Genomic DNA, 19,901 nt, shown 5'->3' with positions numbered 1-19,901 from the left:
AGTGGCTTAAATTTATTGACTTTTTTTGTTTAGGCAAGTCTAAGAAGCATATTTATTCTAACTGGAAAGACTACTTAGGAAGGAAACCATCAGTTCCTTTTGGGCCCTGTCAGGGCAGTTGTCACCACAAAAGGGAGACTATATACCTCAAGAAAGACCTTTGCCTTTCAAGGTTGTTTGTACCATTTAGCATTTTTACTGTCAGGTACCTGAAATGCTGCTGTTTGCTATACATGGAGTAGCTTGAGATAGTATCTCTGAGTGCCTTTCCAAGCAGCTCTTTTACCTGATGCCAAAGATGGACCTTTAATAAAAAACTACTGGTTCTTACCTGGGGTGCTTTAGAAGTCCTTGAGGGGCTTATTATCACAAAGATTGGGAAACTCTAGAGACATTCAGTGGGCAAACACTGACCAGAGATGCTAAATAAGTAACTTCCAACATGCCATTAGATAATCTTTCACAAAGAATTAATTGCACATCCCACAAGGTTCCCAAGTTTTCACATAGCTGAAAACTTGAGCCTAGAATTTATTTTTCATATGAATCTCCAGAAATGTTTACATGGGTGTTAAGGAACACTTAATTTTTCAGGAATGTAATACTTGTGTAAACAATCTCCTTCACATTAGAGCACTATATTGACTTAATTATACATCAATTTCATTTTTAGATCTCATAGAATGAAAGAGGGCATTACATCTGATGGGGTCTAAAGCCATGTTCTTGACTGACAGATTCCTTTGGGCATGGTATATGACAGTAATTCGCAAAAGGGTGTGTGGGGGGGAGACTGTGGGAAAACTTTTGGTAAATAATTCTTCACACTTAACTAATATAGGAAAGACAGTCACCCTTCTGCTTCTGAAGGTGTCAGCATTTAACCAGAACTGTATCAGAGAGTATGGGACAAGGCAACTCATTCAGGATTAAACAGGAGAAACATAGAAAGAGTCAAATCCTGATGGATTGTCCTTGGTAATAGTATTTCATTATACCAGCCCTTCCAAATCCTGAATTTTGGCCAATGTTAGAAACCTGAGTGACTTTTTTAGGTCAGGGAATTGGGAAGTAGGATTCATGTCCTATTCCTGAAGCTAAATCTCCAGAGCATCACTCCTCAAAAACAAGAGATCAAGATGCTATTTGTATTTATTTAAAAAAGAAACCCAGAATGGATCAAAAAAAAAAAAAAAAATCAACAAGGACACAAGTGCCAGTCACAGAACAGAAGATAGCTAGAAAAATATGCCTTAGGGAAGTTAAGGAGCCCTATTTTAAAGCTGTATATTACAGCTATTTTTCCATTGATATAGTTACTCCTGCCCTACCTCCCAATGTGACACAGCTGGCTTGCCTTGCAAAGCCTCAGTTAAAGAACACCTTGTTAAGTATGTAACAGGCTGGTGTAGTAGTTCTCAGTTAACTAGAAAGATCCCATCCCCATATGATCTCATTCCAGGTCTATGGCTGACTACCTTCATTATTATGTTTCGAGGTAGTTTCACCTCTTGAAAATATGGGTACTAAAGCACAAAACATTGTTTCAATAATCATCCATAAATCATCCCCCCTCCCCACCCTTTCTTTACGTGCTGCTGAAAAAAATGACAGAGTACTATGAACTTTGTATGGTTGAAATTCTCATTAATTATCATTAGCTAATTCTCACTAAATTTACATATTAAGGAAATTATATATAGAATACTGCAAAAACACAGTAAAAGACTGAAGTTTGCCCATTTCTGCTCAGGAAATCCCTTCACTCCCAAGCGTCGTATTTTGACTCCAAAGTTTATTGTTACTACTGTTTTTCCTCCTTTTGATCTTCCTTTTGTTCCCCAGTGCCAGAACTTCCAGAGCCTTCTCGCTCAGATGCCATCTGTTAAAATATTTGAGAGCAACTCATTCAGTATTAAGTCTGACAGTTTGTACTTTGATAAACTAAAAAAATGGAGGAGGCATATCTAGCCTATTCCACTCTCCCTCCCTCCTTGTACATTATTGGTGGTTTCTGTGCAGCCCTCCCTCTGACTGCTATCACCCTCCCTCCCAATGCAGAGTCAAGAATGCAGTTAAGAGTATTTCCAACTCCAGTACTCCCAGTTCCAATAAAATGGCCATGTACACTGCCATCAGGAACAACAGTAATCAACAGTTCTATTAAGATCAAGTTAGGGATGTGCCCTTCAGCCCTTGTACCTTTTTGTATGCCATTTCGAAGAGCTTCAGTGATGCCTGCTGAAGGGAAGATGCTGCCTGCCTTATGTTTTCTCCGGTTTCGCTGTCTTTCCGAGCCAGAAGTTCCCTCATTTTGGAAATCTCTTCTTTTAGCTTATTGCACTTAAAAACAAAACCAAAAAATCAAACTCTTTTTCTGGGTTTCTTATCCCATTTTATGCAGCAGTAATAGAAACATTAAGAAATTCCTATCACTGATAGAGGACTCATCTTTATAGAGTTTTTTTTAAACTCATCTTTAGAATTGTATCTCCATTTCCTTATTTATAAAATGGTCCCAAATCAAAGTTTTTGTGAAAAATGGGAATAAAAAACCTTGAGAAACAAAAAATATCACTGAATTCCTATCAAGACTCACAGAGAAAAACTTAAAAGGGTGCCTGGGTGGCTCAGTTGGTTAAGCATCTGCCTTTGGCTGTTACAGTCCTCGGAATGAACCAGACATTGGGCTCCTTGCTTAGCAGGGAGTCTGCTTCTCCTTTTCCCTCTGCTCTTACCCCCTGCTTATGCTTGCTCTCTCTCAAATACACAGAATCTTAAAAAAACAAAAAAACCCCACTTCACTGCCACTGGTGACAATGCCTAACTTCATTCACTATTTTAAAAGAGGATTCACGGGGCGCCTGGGTGGCTCAGTGGGTTAAAGTCTCTGCCTTCGGCTCAGGTCATGATCCCAGGGTCCTGGGATCGAGCCCTGAATCGGGCTCTCTGCTCAGCAGGGAGCCTGCTTCCCCCCCTCTCTCTGCCTGCCTCTCTGCCTACTTGAGATCCCTGTCAAAAATAAATAAATAAATAAATGAAAATTTAAAAAAAAAAAAACAAACATAAAAGAGGACTCACTTCATCAGCAGGCAATTGGTCCTTGAATTCTTCCATTTTTGTTTCTGTGTCATGAATAATTCCTTCAGCCATATTAACAGCTTCAACCCGTTCCTAATAAAAATCAGAAATTTAGTATGAAGACTTCCCAATCAAGCAATTGGTTGAATGTCCCCACCAAGCTAGACAACATGCTTAAGTGATGCATATAGTTACAGAGTAAAAAATAACAAAACAAAACCAAGTTATTGTGGTCTGAAAGAGTCTAGGATGTCTGTAAGTGATTACAGCTGGATTGGAGAACGTAAGAATTCTGATACCGAAAGACTGAGCATAAGAAAGGGATTCTACACAAAAGTTATGAGCAAAGAGAGAGGAAAAATAGATTCATGTATCCATATTCCCACTTTCACTTCCCAACTGCAAGAGCAGGAAGTAGTTACCTTCTTTCGCCGGTCTTCTTCCGCATACTTTTCTGCATTTTTAACCATATTTTCAATATCATCTTTGCTTAACCCACCGGAAGACTGGATCACGACTATAGTGAGAAAAAAAGGCATCTTATTATTATTTAGGTAAAAACATCTGCTGCTTATTCTATTAAGAAAAAGAATACACCTGTAGAGTAACCAATTTTGATATGTAATAAAAGAATACTCTTGTCCTTATAATATAAAAAGGAGGGGCACCTGGGTGGTTCAGTGGGTTAAGCCTCTGCCTTCGGCTCAGGTCATGATCCCAGGGTCCTGGGATCGAGCCCCACATCGGGCTCTCTGCTCAGCAAGGAGCCTGATTCTCCCTCTCTCTGCCTGCCTCTTTGCCTACTTGTGATCTGTGTCTGTCAAATAAATAAATAAAATCTTAAAAAAAAAAAAAAGGAAACCAAGGGTCTTGAAATACATAGATTAACTGACCTGCCTGCCTACCAACACTCAACTGATCCAGAAGCCCAGTGCCTGCCCATTTAGTGTAATAAACACCATACCTGTTTAATGTAATCTGCCAACCAAGGAGAAAAGGAACAAAGAAACTTCAAGGTCCCTCGCCTCACTCTTACAGTTGGAGAAATAAAAACACTTACTCTGCTGCTCACGTCCTGTACCCTTATCTTTTGCTGAAACATGTACAATCCCATTGGCATCAATGTCAAATGTAACTTCAATCTGAGGGACTCCACGAGGGGCTGGGGGAATTCCAATCTAAAATAAATAAAGTTATGAGAGTTAAGTTCCTCTCATGAGAGGTCCAATGTTCTATTTCCAAATCTATATAGTCTTACTTGTTCCTAGGAAGAACAAATAAAATGTATAAAAAACACAAATTCATAATAAGTGTGGTAATTTCATTGCTACCTAAAATAGCTTCGTGACAGTATGTAGCCATCATGGCTTTATGTACCTGAGGACCAGTGAATGAGAGGAAAAATCTCCATCACTGTTCATTTCACCAAGAACCAGTAACAATGCTGAACAGGAGCCAATATCAAAAGGTCTTAAATAGTAATTAGAGATTTTTCCTAACTTTGTTATATTTTCCTGGCTTGTGTTCATGAATTTCTTAATGAAGTTCCTAAGACATAACAAGCAAGACTTTCAGGTAAAAATCAAAGTCAAGGTAACACATACTAGGTCCCCGTGTGTTTTAACAGTTTTTTGTGCTATCATTAAGGATTCAAATGTAGTCTAACTGTATGGAAAGAGAATGACGAGTACAGTATCCAGGATTCCTGATACCTACCAAAGTAAACTGTCCAAGAAGTTTGTTGTCTCCAGCCATCTCTCTCTCACCCTGACACACTTTAATCTCCACTTGAGTCTGACCATCAGCAGCTGTAGAAAACACCTAGGAACAAAGAAACTCCCTGGGTTGGCAATCTGAACGGGTTGCTTCCCTTATATAAAGTGCAAACCAAAGAAAGAAATTCACATCTCAACACTTGAGAATCCCAATCCACACCACGTTCAGAATAAAGACTTATTTATGTCTTTGCAGGGCACTGGAGTAGGAGAAGCACAAAGAGTGTACAACAGCTATTGTTTCAGCTCAGCAAATACACTATACAAAGATGCATTAGTAAACGGCCTCAAAAGGAGCTAAGAAAGTGAGATGCTGAAACATGCTCATCTGAAGAAACAGGTCACAGACATTTTATTTATGCTCAGTCACGCCAAGTCACCATAGTTCTCTTCAGTGATGGGTTGGCAATACATCACTGAACAAAGAGCCATATCCATTTAGTATTAACAGCTTTTCAGAAAAACATCAAAACTGGGAAAGGCAGGAAATAATTCCTAATCTAAGGCTGAGCAAGCCACTGTCCAAGTAGCCTTGCTTGCTATCTAAGGAACCCCATCATTCACCCACAAAACAAGTACATTCTCTTAATCTTGGCCTTGTCCTCTTTACTGCCTTTCAGAACAGACGAGTACAGGGAATTTAGTCCCAAATGATGAGGCTCCTTTTTGCAAAGTTACTTAAATCCCCTGAAGAAGAAGATTGATACCCTCCCTCTAATCACTGCTGGCTGACATGTAAAGAAAATTTTTCTGGAACAACAACAGAAGAGAACAGAATACAAGATTCTTAGTACCCACATTCAACTAGTATGGACTTCCAAGACAAAAAGTGAAGTTTTCTAGTAAAAGCTCACAAAAGGGGGACGCAGTCACGTCCCTCACAGACCCTTGTATCTCTGGGACAATGGAGGAGTAGGTGATTCTTACCTGGCTTTTCTTGGTTGGGATAGTGGTGTTTCTGTTGATAAGTTTGGTAAAAACACCTCCCAGAGTCTCAATACCCAGAGACAGGGGAGTGACATCGAGGAGGAGGACATCTGTGACATCACCAGCTAACACACCTCCCTGAATGGCAGCTCCAATGGCCACAGCCTCATCAGGGTTTACAGCTTTGCTTGGGGCTCGGCCAAAGAGATCCTGTACAGTCTGCTGAACCTAAGCCATCAAAAATAAACAAATAAATAAAAAATAAAAGAACCTGTCACCAACTACTAAGGGCAACTACCCAAGAAGGGAAGAGTGTATCCCAAAATCACAGCAAATCTTAGGACAGTCTGCTTCAAAGAGTATTTATTCAAGTTACTATTTCATATGAGTTTTTCTTAATGACTTCAATATATCAAGTGGGAAATACTCAAATACTTTACTTGACTATCATTCCTAAGCCCTTTTAAGATATGGGAAGAATCGGTGTGCCTGGGTGGCTCAGTGGGTTAAAGCCTCTGCCTTCGGCTCAGGTTATGATCCTAGGGTTCTGGGATGGAGCCCCATGTCGGGCTCTCTGCTCAGCTGGGGGAGCCTGCTTCCTCCTCTCTCTCTGCCTACCTGTGATCTCTGTCTGTCAAATAAATATATTTAAAAAAAAAAAAAATCTTGGAAAGAAAGATATGAGAAAAATCTAAGTTTTGTTACTGGCTTTCCCATACAACACATTAAATTAGAAACAGAGGGTAAAGCAGTGCCTCGATGGCACAGTTGGTTAAGCATCAAACTCTTGATTTCCTCAGACTCTTGGTTTTGGTTCAGGTCATGACCTTAGGGTTCTGGGATCAGCTGCATTGGGCTGTGTACTTGGCGCAGAGTCTACTTGTCCCTCTCCCTCTGTTCCTCCCACAGCTCATGTGCTCACTCTCTCAAAAAATAAAATCTTCAAAAGAAAAAAAAAAGCAACAGAGGGTGCATGGGGTGAATGGGTGGCTCAACTCGTTAAGTGTCCAACTCTTGATCTCAGAACAGGTCTTGATCTCAGGATCATGAGTTCCAGTCCAGTGTTAAGCTCCATGCTAAGCATGGAATTTACTTAAAAAACAAACAACCACCAGAAACACAGGGTGTAAGACATCAGGATTTAGTTATAGTCTAATTCCTCTTCTACAGATCAACTTACAAGCAGTAGTGGTTAATTCAGTAATTCAACACTGGTGCTAATGTGAAGCACGTTCTTCCTGCTTCTTTTATTAATGGTAGGAAAAAGTGCTACTTAAATAGCATCTGGGATAATTTGTTAACCTAAAGATCTCTTCCTGATTCAAAGCTTCTTTTTCTCCAAATTTATTCTGTGCATATTCTCCAAAGCCCAGAACAACAAAGGAAAATTTCTATCAAGGCCCATGAAAATTCTAATCAAGCTATACAGCCAAGAATTGCATCTTCAACAGGTTCTGTGCTCAGTCATTCGTTTTCCACACACCTGTCTTTTCAGAATGATGTGTTGATAAAATGCATCACTGCACAAATCCTTGTTGAAGAGATGCAGCCAGAAGCCCAAACACCATGGTGGGAAGACATTCCTGTCCAAAACTGCCCCTAGAGCTAGACAATACCAAGGTTTTAAGCTATCTCTTATGTCAAACTTTGTTTCATTTCTAAAAATACTCCCCAAAATGAAATTCAGGATCCTCCATGCTACCACCCCAAAGACATCCCATCCTTCCCAATCCTTTTCCTGATACCTTTAATTAAAAAAGAGGCTGGGGCACCTGGGTATTAAGTGTCTGCCTTTGGTTCAGGTCATGATCCCAGGGTCCTAGGACTGAACCCCACATAGGGCTCCAGGCTCAGCAGGAAGCCTTCTTCTCCCTCTCCCTGCTTGTGTTCCCTCTCTGTCTCTCTGTCCAAAGAGTCTAAAAAAGAACTCTAGTGAGAGAACAAACTCATTGCCCTTTCAGGTCACTGTGGCAGGAAAGCCATATATTCATGTCCTTACACAAACCATTTGTCCAGAGAAGACATTATGTGCTTGCCCTGTCTGCTTTTCCATGCCAAGGATTCCATGGATCCGTACCTTGGGCATCCTAGTCATGCCACCAACAAGAATCACTTCTCCGATGTCACTCTTGCTGACCTCTGCATCTTGCATGGCTTTCTGGCATGGGGCAATGGTTCTCCTGATTAGATCAGTGACAATCCCTTCGAACTGAGCACGAGTCAGCTTCATATTCAAATGCTTGGGTCCAGAAGCATCCATCGTAAGATATGGCAAATTAATGTCGGTCTGCAAAGAAAGCAAGGAGAGCAATAGTTGTGATGTTTCTTTATATATTTCAATTAAAATAAGACCATACTCTCACTTAGGAAGACTTCCAAAGTTACAGGGACAGTGAGACCCACTTTAAATGAATGGCCACCAAAGACAATGAGTCCTTAACATTCAAGCTCTTCTCTTCCCAGAGGCAAAAAATTTAGAATCTATAATGAACAAAGAAGAATGTAGGGATGCTTGGGTGGCTCAGTTAGTGAAGTGTCTGCCTTCAGCTCAGGTCAGGATCCTAGAATTCTGGGATCTTGCTCAGCAGGGAGCATGCTTCTTCTCTGCCTACTGCTCCTCCTGCTTATACTCTTGCGTGCTCTGCGTTGCAAATAAATAAAATCTTAAACAAAAAGAAACAAAAAACAGTGAAGAATGTAAGAGCAGGGAAAATCCCCACATAGAAAATGAAGAAATGTCCTCCTACTAAACATACATTAGGAGTCACACTACTGTTTTCAGTCACCAAGTTTTCTAAAACTCAATGTATGTATACACAATAAAGTCAAAGGCATGCTTTGAATCAAATAACTTGCCCCAAGCCAGGGATTTCGGAGTTTCAAGAAGATGGTAAGAAAGCTACAACAAAAATGCTAAAGGTAACTCCGAAGACTGACTTGACTGCCATCACCTTCATGGTAAGTAGCAAACACTGCTATAACCATAGCAGGTAATAGCCATTATTTAATAAACCCCAAATCCTAGGAAGGCCTGGATTCAGAATATTTAGACTCACAAAACTCACTCATCATGCTGAAACACATGTCCTATGGTAGAACCTCAGGAACAAAATTACTTTCCACCCCCTTCCAATTTCACATCAAAGCAACGCCAACAGGAAAAAGACTAAGAAGGAACAAATCCTTAACCATCTCTCATCAGGTAAACTACCCTAGGCATTTAAATGCTTAATAGCCAGACTTAAAACATACATCCCTTCTATAAAAGAGTGATCCTGAGTACTGCTAAAGAACACCATGGACAATTTCCTTCTTTCTTTGCAAAATTTTAATAAAACCAAATCAGAAAATAAAAATTAATGATATAAACATATCCAACAGTACTTTCTGTGTTTGTACTGTTTAATTCAGCAGCCAGTAGCCACACATGGCTCATCACTTGAAATACAGGCAGTACAACTGACAAATGGAATTCTAAAATTTAATTTAAAAAATCCTCACATGGACTTATTTATTTATTTGACAGAGATCACAAGTAGGCAGAGAAAGCGAGGAGGAAGCAGGCTCCCTACTGAGCAGAGAGCCTGATGCGGGGCGGGGCTCGATCCCAGGACCCTGAGATCATGACCTGAGCCAAAGGCAGAGGCCTTAACCCACTGAGCCATCCAGGCGCCCCTCACATGGACATTATTAATGTAGTTCTCTCTATGCTGTATGTTGACAATTTGAACTCCAGGACTCTCAACCCTCTAAAACCAGTTTGTGACCAAGTTTTGTCCCTTCTCTCTCAAAAATTCAAGTTTCTCACACTCTAGTCCAGGTCCACATTAGCTTCCCAAGGTTCTCCCACTCAAGCTGCCTCTGCCACAGGACCTCTCCTAACCCAGAACAATTCTCTACTCTACTTCTGCCACTGCACTTGTCATAAGCCACATCTGACATTACTGCCCCTAAATTTTCACAGGGGTGACTGGCTGGGTCAGGGGGCAGTGTGTGCGACTCTTGATCTCATGAGTTTAAGCCCCATGTTGGGTGTAGCGATCACTCAAAAAAAGTTTTCATTGGTTTATACTCACTCTTGTCAGGACAGACCCAAATCCCAAACCTTAAAGCCTCTATTCTCATATTCCACTTTCTTAGCATGCCTGCTCTCAAACTACTAGCCCTTTCTCAGGTCTTTACCCCAGAGCCTTGTTATTTACTTGACCTTTTATCCTTCTCTTATGAACATCTTTCGGAAACTCCCCTTGTTAGGTCGAACACCTTTATCAGGTTTCTCTTACAATTATAAATGTTAACTTTGCTTTTTTACCACATTAACTTTTTTATTTAGATTTTGAGATAGAGAGAAAAAGTGCACATGTACACACAAGCAGGGGGAGAGATAGAAGCAGACTCCCCACTAAGCAGGAAGCCCAATGCAGGGCTTGATCCCAGAAGCCTGGTATCATGACCTGAGCTGAAGGCAGATGCTTAACTGACTGAGCCACCCATGTGCCCCAATAACTTAATTCAGACTACTACATAAGACACGTCCTAACCATGTATCAATTTAGAAATCCTCATAACTCTAAGGGAGAAAGCACTATTGTCCTCATGTTAGAGATAAGAGAACAGAAATGTTAAATAATTTATTAAGGCCACACAGCTATTAAATATTGAAAAAAGGACTTGAATCCCACCATTCTGTCTACAGGGCCACTCTTTTTTTTTTTTTAGATTTAAAAAAAAAACTTATTTGACAGAGATATCACAATTAGGCAGAGAGGCAAGCAAAGAGAGAGAGAGAGAGAGAGAAGCAGGCTCCCCGCCGAGCAGAGCGCCCAATGCGGGGCTCGATCCCAGGACCCTGAGATCATGACCCGAGCTGAAGGCAGAGGCTTAACCCACTGAGCCACCCAGGTGCCCCTACAGGGCCACCCTTAATCACATTACTTCTGGCTTGACTAGTTATTAATACAATGTCCTAATTTTATCTTTGGGGTGCCTGGGTGGCTCAGTTGGTTGTACATCTGACTCTTGATTTTAGCTCGTGATCTCAGTCCTGGAACGGAGCCCTGCACGTGCGCAGTGGGAAATCTGCTTGGGTGGGATTTGCTCTACCTCTACCCTGCAACGTGTTCTCTAAATAAATCAATCTTAAAAAAACAAAACAAAACAAAAAACCTCTTCACCACACTGTAAACCTCATGAAGGTGACGCTTCTAGGAATTCATTCTACTAATCTCTAGTTAAACATGCACAAACATTAATATGCAAGAATGCTCAACACAGGGGCGCCTGGGTGGCCCAGTGGATTAAAGCCTCAGCATTCAGCTCGGGCCATGGTTCCAGGGTTCTGGGATCGAGCCCCGCATCGGGCTCTCTGTTCGGCAGGGAGCCGGCTTCCTCCTCTCTCTCTGCCTGCCTCTCTGCCTACCCGTGATCTCTGTCAAATAAATAAATAAAATATTAAAAAAAAAAAAAAAAAAAAAGAGTGCTCAACACACTCTGCTTTACCAGCAAAATGCTAGAAAAAACAATCCAAATGCTTATCAGTAAGAATCACACTAAAAACCAACCTGTACCTCCAAAGCAGTGTTGTGTATTCCAACTCTAATCCTAACCATCACATCGCAAAGTTCTGCCACTCTGTAGGACAGTAGGGACAAAGCACACCGTAATTATGGATGACTCTGTACTCTGTCACTCTTCGTAGCTACTTTAAAGAACTTTTAAAAAATCCACATCTGGGGGCGCCTGGGTGGCTCAGTGGGTTAGGGCCGCTGCCTTGGGCTCGGGTTGTGGTCCCAGGGTCCTGGGATCGGGCCCCACATCAGGCTCTCTGCTCAGCGGGGAGCCTGCTTGTTCTTCTCTCTCTGCCTGCCTCTCTGCCTACGTGTGATCTCTGCCTGTCAAATAAATATATAAAATCTTTATTTTTATTTTTTTTTAAAAGATTTTATTTATTTATTTGAGAGAGAGAAAGTGAGAGAGAGCATGAGCGAGGAGAAGGTCAGAGAGCGAAGCAGACTCCCCATGGAGCTGGGGACCTTGATGCGGGACTCGATCCCGGGACTCCGGGATCATGACCTGAGCCGAAGGCAGTCGTCCAACCAACTGAGCCACCCAGGCGTCCCAATATATAAAATCTTAAAAAAAAAAAAAAAAAAAAAAAAATATCCACATCTGGGGAAAAAAAAACAAAACAACCCGAAACAGAAAACTGGGTTTCCCCCACTGGATAACCCAACGTATATGATCAAATTAACAACTAAAGTAGTCACGGGTTAAGGTTTTCCTACTGCCACCAGAGATCCCAGAAACAGATCTCCTGCCTTCCATTTTGTTGCCTCTCTGACCCAGATCTAACATGCTTTATATAGTTGTTCTTAGTGGTTATGGCAAACTAAAGCTTCACCTCTTGAGAAGGACTGGACACCACATGCTGACCCCTTCTACAGGCGCTGAGCAACTCTGATGCTAAAAGAAAAGTACACAAGTATCTATACCCTAGCCTTCAGCCAGGTTTCATAGTTCACTTTCTGGATTGCTGATCCAAATAATTAAACCAGACAATTAGAGCCTCACCTGAAGGGCTATCTGCAATGAAGACAATAGCAGTTCTTAGAGAGTCCTATTATTTCTAGGCCAGTGATTCTAATTTTGTATGCTACTTGTCTAGATCTTAAAATCAGTACCTTTAAGGCAAATAAAATGTATTCAATGTAATTCAGATCATCATTATGTTTTGGCTCTGGTATAGAAAACCTCTTATTTGGGTGGTTAACAAATTCTGGCTCATCCTTAAAGTACTGCTCCTTTGTTCATGGAGGGCTTTTACAACAACCAGCAAAGTATAAAAAGATCAGATGGACATCATGCAAATTAGAACACAGAATTCAAATAAATTAAGGCTGAAAACATCAAGACTGTTAGGATTTTTCCACATCCCACCTGCACAGATGAAGAGAGTTCACACTTAGCTTTCTCAGCAGCTTCCCGAACCCTCTGAAGTGCCATGTTGTCTTTGGTTAAATCAACCCCCGTCTACAAAATGAAAACACAAAAATACTAGCATTAGAGAGCTGATAAATACTATTTTAAGATACAGTGATAATTAACAACATAAAACAGATCCATCCTTTAATAAATAAGCATGAATCACTTACTGCCTTAAAAATCTGTAAGGAAAAGAAACCTTATTCTGTAAAGGCTATCTGTGCCTGGATCCAAATCGGTTCTTTCCAACCACTGGGTTCTGGCTCAAGACAGGAGTCCCCAGAATTTCTCTGCCAATATTATACACAGTACCATATCCTTCTTAATCTGTTTATTCCCAAGCTGGAGCTACAATAATCAGAGTATTTCATTCCACTCAAGAAATGCAATGCAAATGCAAATGAACTGAAATTCAATTGTTTCAGTGTTCTAGTCCATGTTCTATTAAGGTCAAAGAGTCATAAAGCAAACAGCCATGTGGATAAAGAAAATTCTCAACATTCCAATGTCTACATAGTAACTATACTGGGAACCAACCTCTCTTTTGAATTCCTTCACAATGTGTCGTAGCAAGGCCTGGTCAAAGTCCTCACCACCTAAGAACGTATCTCCATTGGTGGACTTCACCTCAAATACACCTTTCTGAATTTCCAGGATAGAAATATCAAAAGTTCCACCACCTAGATCATATACAGCAATGCTAGAAAGAAAAAAAAGAAGACCTTATGGAACATGTGCCACTAAAGTATTAATTCTAATAACTAAACCAACATGAACTTGATGATTTCCCCTCAAGCGTAATAATGAAATTGGGTAACTGCCTATATGACAGGTGTTTTACTACATGGCCCTTATAGCTATTTATAAATACAGAGATGAATTACATTTTTAAAGGCAAAACTGACAGGACTCCATCACCTGTTTTTTCTTTCTTTCTTTTTTTTTAAAAGCAGTCTTAGCAACCAACTTGGGCTTGAATTCATAATCCTGAGATCAAGAGTGACATGGTCTACCCGACTGGGCCAGCCAGATGTCCCCAAACACTATTTTACATAAATACTTGACAATATGAATACCAAAAAAAAAAAAAAAAAAAAAAAAAGACTACAGCCCAGTACTTTCATGGTTCCATGAATGAGTTTACTACACAAGCTTACATTTTGTCTTCTGATTTGTCTAGACCGTAGGCCAGAGCAGCAGCTGTGGGTTCATTAATTACTCGAAGCACATTTAGTCCAGATATCTGGCCAGCATCCTTAGTGGCCTAAAGGAAAAGAAAAAAGCATTTTCCACCGTGTGTCCTAAGTATCATGTATTTCCTGAACAGGAAAACCAACTGAACTCACCTGTCTCTGAGAGTCATTGAAATAAGCTGGAACAGTGATCACAGCATTTTTTGCTGTATGCCCCAAGTAATTTTCTGGAAAAGAATTAAAGAATGAAAAACAATCCTGAGACTCTGTCAGATGAACAGTTAAGAGAATTACTCATGTAGGCTAACAACTTGTGTTATCCTCTTGGAGCCACAGACAACTCATAAGTTTCTTTGCATCTGACCTAACACCAAGAGAGAGCTCGCAGAAAACATTCCAATTAAAGATAGTGGTTGAAAACCCAGTATCTCACCTTTAACATTATAGTGAAGATTCCCCAGCTATAATGACCTATTCTTAGATTTAAAACAGCCACTAGTTTCTCCAAATGGGAAGTTTTAAGTTTTACTTAGCAGAGCTAAAAGATTAATGTGTAGTCCTTTGTCTTTCAATACAGAATACCACCCCTCTATACTGAAAAAGCTAAACCACCATTAGGAAAACTTTGAAGATAAATTCATTATGTTGGAATGCGTGAGGAGGAACAGTTTTGCCATTTCTAGGTTTTCCGTCTAACAACTACCACAGACTCATCCAAGGGACACCGAGGTATGTAAGTGAGAAACCATCCAGTTCTTCAAACTTTCCCAGATAGGAACTAAATATTCTCACCTGCAGTCTCTTTCATTTTCATCAACACAAATGCTCCAATCTGACTTGGAGAATAGAGTTTTCCATGAGCTTCAACCCAGGCATCTCCATTGGAGGCACGGACAATTTTAAAGGGCACATTTTTACTGAAAGACACAAAAACTGCATTTGAAAAAATGTGCCTGTACAACCTACCATGACAAGGCTACCATATACCATGAATGCCCATCCTCCATCCCAAGAGATCCATGGCCAACGAACAAAAACTTGGCAGGAATCCATTTAATGAAAACCTTTAGAAAGTAACCATTAACACGTAAAAACATCCTGGTGAAACCTGAACATTATTTCCTGCTGAACAAAAGATCTGTGCTGCCGCTCTGGCAATGGTTGGAGAGTTACCAATGACCCACCAAGTCCATTACTAGGTTATCTACTTGAGAGAAATTAAAACTGATCCTTACAAAAGCCTGTACACAAATGTTTATGGCAGTATTCTTTCTTTCAAGTTATTTTTAGTAATCTCTACAACCAACATGGAGTTTGAACCCAAGGCCCACAAGAGCAAGAGTCTTATGTTGTTTTAACTGAGCTAACCTAGCACCCCTACGGTAGTACTCATAATAGCTCCAGATATCCATTAACTGACGAATGGATAAACAAAAGTAGTATACGCTTGCCCCTAAACATGGGTTCTAAATGCACTGGTCCACCTATATGCGGATATTTTTGGGTAAATATAATGCTACAAAAATAGTTCTTCCTCTTTACGACTTTTTAACTTTCTTTTTCCTCTAACATACTTTATAACATACAAAATGGGTGTTAACTGGACTATGTTAGTTATCAGTAAGGTTTCTGATTAACAGCAGGCTATTAGTAGCTAACTTTCTGGGTAGTCAAAATTTATATATGGATGTTCAACTGCATGAAGGCTCAGCACTACAATCCCATGCTGTTTAAGGGTCAACAGTATATCTATACAAAGGAATAATATCTGGCCATAAAAAGGAATGAAGTACTGATACATGCCATAACCATGGACAAACCCTGGAAATCCTAGGTGATTAGCACACGATGAAGCCTATGCCACTATCTACCTTGCCTCTCTCTACCTGGTGTACCAAAGATACACCAATTTATGTCATCCATAAATGACTAGCTAAATTTTCCCATCGTGTCAGTACATAGCAAAGACCTATTATGTGAAGGGAAAAGAATTTTTTTTTGAAGGAAATACCATTTTGGTAGGTGCAGGACATGCCTCCACAGACAACGTATAAAAATACCAGGAGAAGATGCTCTAAGAAACTTGCTGAAAAGATTTTTTTGTGTGGCCTCTGGGAGTTAATTATGCTTTTCCTATTACTCACATATCTTTCTGTACTTCAGGATCATCATATCGCCGGCCAATGAGACGCTTGGTGGCATAGAATGTGTTGTTTGGGTTGGTGACAGCCTGTCGCTTGGCCGGCATGCCAACAAGTCGCTCACCATCTGCTGTAAAGGCCACAACTGAAGGGGTGGTTCTGGCACCTTCAGCATTTTCTAACACCTAAAACTCCCAAAGACAGAGAGAGAATGAGGTTCCAGTCACTACCACCAGTCTCTTTTATCAATCATTTTAAGACAAAACACCTCCCTTATCGTGAAACAAATGTTCAAGATCAGTACTAATGGGCATGCTTTCTGCTCTGTGAATGTTGACACAGTAACCACTATGTCAGGTACATGTTTAAAGTATTTTTATTTTTTAAAAAAAATTTATCACACACACACACACACACACACACACACTCAGCTGAGTGCAGAACCAATGTGGGGCTCGATCGCACAACCCTAACACCATGACCTGAGCTGAAATCAAGAGCTGGACACTTAACCAAATGAGTCACCCAGGCACCCCTAAAGTATCTTTAGTCCTTTACTTTGAAACAAGTGATAACTAGAAACAAAAAAATGAAAAAATAAATAGAAATCAAATCTTTCACAGTAGGATCCTGGAACAAGGTACACTTTCTGCCAGTATAGGGAATTAAATCTACTTCTAGGGGCAACTGGGTGGCTTAGTCAGTTAAGTGTCTGCCTTTGGCTCAGATCATGATCTTGGGGTTCTGAGTTTGAACCCCATGTCTGGCTCCCTCCTCAGTGGGAAGTCTGCTTCTACCTCTCCCTCTGCAGCTCCCCCCGGCTTATGCTCTGTCAAATAAATAAAATCTTAAAAAAAAAAAAAACAAAAACAAAAAACTCCTACTAAATTTTTTCATGCTGCCTCCAAGTCTCAGGCATTTAAAAAAAAACCTGCCAAAATAACAATTCAGGAATCCCAAGTGCTCTGCATCTTGAGAAGAACCCAGTGGGAATAAAGGTTTTATGAACAAACCAATGAGGTCCCTCCCTATATCACAGCAAGAGTTCTTTTTTTTTTTTTAAAAAAGATTTTATTTATTTATTTGACAGAGAGAGATCACAAGTAGATGGAGAGGCAGGCAGAGAGAGAGAGAGAGAGGGAAGCAGGCTCCTTGCTGAGCAGAGAGCCCGATGCGGGACTCGATCCCAGGACCCTGAGATCATGACCTGAGCCGAAGGCAGCGGCTTAACCCACTGAGCCACCCAGGCGCCCCTCACAGCAAGAGTTCTTAAGATGCAGCCTACACGTTACATGGCGCTTCACTTGCTTCTAAACTCTTCCTGCACCTCCGTGGTTCAACAGACTTATAGAAATGCATGACTCGGATAACAGAAATAATCCACAGAGCAAGTCATCCAAATTGGTCCTAATGGTTAACCTAATAGTTCTACCTCTACGGCAGGACATAATTAAATCCTGGAATTGCACCTTGCAAATAAGAACATAGGTTCACCTCAAAGGATTCTTAAAAACAGCTTTAAAAATGTCCCTTATCAGGGTGCCTGGGTGGCTCAGTTGGTTAAGGTTCTGCTTTGGGCTCAGGTCATGATCCCAAGATCCTGGGATCTAGTCCCACATTGGGCTCCTTGCTCAGCGGGGAGCTTGAATCTCCCTCTGCCATTGACCCTGCTTGTGCTCTCTCTCCCCTCTGACTAAGAAGTAAAATCTAAAAAAGTCCCTCATCTAAGCCGAAGGACATAGAATTCCAGACTGGGTATTAACTACTACTACTTTATGATCCAGAGCTTCCAAACATGCTCACCTTTGCTTGTTTACCTTCCATAACCGCCACACAGGAGTTGGTAGTGCCCAAATCAATACCAACAACTGCTCCCTTGATTGCTTCTGATCTAAAAGACATTTAAAATAACGCTACAGTTAATGTTATCGTAACAGTGGTCTCCAGAACGGTTGCAGGGATACACAAGAACTAGTGCGTAAATAGTTGTGCATTAAATAATCTGTAACTTATAAGAAATGTGTCACTTTTTTCTTCATGGAAGAGTTAAGCACAAGTTTAGAGACCACCACTCTAGGATTTAATATTACCTCTCAGAGGAAAGGAAGTTATACTTACGCATAGTCCCGCCTTGAAACAATTCTAAAAGCTTCATGACTAAGGCCATTCCAGCCATCCTTTAAAAAAAAAAGAAAGATAAAAATGCATCAACAAATATGAAAACTTGAGCCTGTTCCCATTATTCTTCTGAAGAACACAAAGTCTAAACCTTCATTGTGGTAACCACAACCTGAAAAGATCAAATCTTATATATAAAAGGTATTGTGGTACTTAAATAGAAGAAAATTTAACTGAGTATGAATTTTCCAAATAAGATGGAACCCCCCCCACACACATAAAATCGTCTTCAATTATAATGGGGTTTCTCAACTTAGCACTACTGATTTCCGAACCTTGGCACTGCTGACTTATGAACCAAATTTTTGTTGCAAGAGGCTGTTCTGTGCATTGTAGGATGTTTAACAGCATCCTTGGCCTCCACTGCTAGAAGCCAGTCGGCCCCCCAAATTTTAACAAATTATGTCCAGACATTACCAGACATCACCTCAGGAGGCAAAACTGTTCCCGGTTGAGAATCACTGCCTTACAAAACGCTACCCAGACACTTCTCAATTTCATACTCAGCAACAGTGTACAGGTATCTAAACCCTACTAGGTGTGCTGCCAACTGCAAATCTAAGTTGCTCAGAGACATTTCCTAACCTAGCACCTTAAGGGGACCAGGACTGGCAATCCTGGGGAGTCGTTTAGAAAAAAATTTCGGGAGTGGCCTCAAACCAGGATTAAACCTAATCACAAGATACTCGCAAGCCTTTTTTTTTTTTTTTTTTTTTTTAAAACCCCATGGTGAGTGCAGAGAGGAGACCAGGTCCTGTTCTCCGAAGACATGTTCAGTCTTACACAGTAAGCAACTACTCCATGGCCATTTCCTGATTTTATTTTTCCTGAAATAACAAGAAAGGACAATCTTACGCCAAAAATTTTTGAGAGAACTACAGACCAATGTTCCTAAGAAAGAAAATCTGTGCTTGGCTTTGACTTTACTAAGATACTTTCCTTTTTTCTTTTCACCCTAATAACGGGGTCTTCGCGCACACATTTTAGAGGAGGCGAAAAATCACCCTTCGACTTGTAGATTTAAACGAAACCCACAACAGCTGTTCCCTCCCAACTAAAACTGCGTCCCTCGCCCCCAAGGCCAAAACCGTGTCATCAGCCACTGAAAGGACCGTCAGAAACACTATCCGCTACTTCCTAGAATAAAACTATACCCTTTTAAGAGGTGTGACTCAGCAGAACCCGAAACACGGAAGCACAATCCTGAGTTAGACCTTGCAACGGCAGCACTGATTAATGAAAGCTGGTTATCTTCTTCCCACCATCCTGATCTGTGCCGGAGAATTCTGTGCCTGAAGGGCGAGGCCTGCAGCATGAGGTCAAGGCCGTGAGCCCCTCGGAGAAGGCCCAGCTATTCCCTACCTTGTGGCGCGCGGCTGTGGGGCCCCGGGAGGTTGCGGCGCCGACAAGACGAGCAGCCGCGGCTCGGCTGGCACTTATCATGGCGCTAGATGGTGGAAGTACGAAGCGGCAAACGCGTTCGGACGGCCAAGAGCTGCGCGGCGGCCCAGCGGCAGCGCTTCTGGAAACCTCCAACCACGTGGGGTCGGGGGGGCGGGGGTTAGTTGCTGCGGCCTAGAGGACCACTCTTCCGCTGAGGCGCTACTCGTGCTGCCTGACCAGAG

The 19,901-nt window shown here is 41.1% G+C and overlaps 1 protein-coding gene and 1 non-coding gene across 2 annotated transcripts; both read right to left on the bottom strand.

Annotated features, from left to right (window-relative positions):
• Positions 1-474: 474 nt before the first annotated feature.
• On the bottom strand, positions 475-19,832 carry HSPA9 (heat shock protein family A (Hsp70) member 9). Its single transcript, XM_044226604.1, has 17 exons — positions 19,639-19,832; positions 18,217-18,275; positions 17,902-17,989; positions 16,102-16,283; positions 14,750-14,874; positions 14,111-14,184; positions 13,922-14,028; positions 13,302-13,464; positions 12,720-12,812; positions 7,861-8,070; positions 5,784-6,011; positions 4,798-4,902; positions 4,142-4,259; positions 3,504-3,598; positions 3,082-3,174; positions 2,203-2,343; positions 475-1,882 (listed from the first exon to the last, which is right to left on the bottom strand). The coding sequence occupies exons 1-17, from the start codon at positions 19,717-19,719 to the stop codon at positions 1,805-1,807; spliced, it is 2,040 nt and encodes a 679-aa protein (XP_044082539.1). The 5' UTR covers positions 19,720-19,832; the 3' UTR covers positions 475-1,804.
• LOC122898287 lies at positions 7,239-7,309 on the bottom strand. Its single transcript, XR_006382957.1, has one exon. It is a non-coding gene; the product is annotated as a small nucleolar RNA SNORD63 (small nucleolar RNA).
• Positions 19,833-19,901: the final 69 nt, after the last annotated feature.

This window comes from Neovison vison, chromosome 1, assembly GCF_020171115.1.
Source record: "Neovison vison isolate M4711 chromosome 1, ASM_NN_V1, whole genome shotgun sequence".
In the NCBI taxonomy this organism is placed as follows: domain Eukaryota; kingdom Metazoa; phylum Chordata; class Mammalia; order Carnivora; family Mustelidae; genus Neogale; species Neogale vison.
Note: the sequence above shows the minus strand (reverse complement) of the source record. Positions and strands in the feature narration are given on the sequence as shown.

Excerpts from the sequence above, each read along its gene's own strand:
- HSPA9 (XM_044226604.1), bottom strand. The coding sequence starts at position 19,719 with ATGATAAGTGCCAGCCGAGCCGCGGCTGCTCGTCTTGTCGGCGCCGCA. Across the intron at positions 17,990-18,216 it reads GTTTCAAGGCGGGACTATGC|ATCAGAAGCAATCAAGGGAG; the intron begins GTAAGTATAACT and ends AATGTCTTTTAG. Across the intron at positions 3,175-3,503 it reads AAGAAGACCGGCGAAAGAAG|GAACGGGTTGAAGCTGTTAA; the intron begins GTAACTACTTCC and ends GATTTTTATTAG.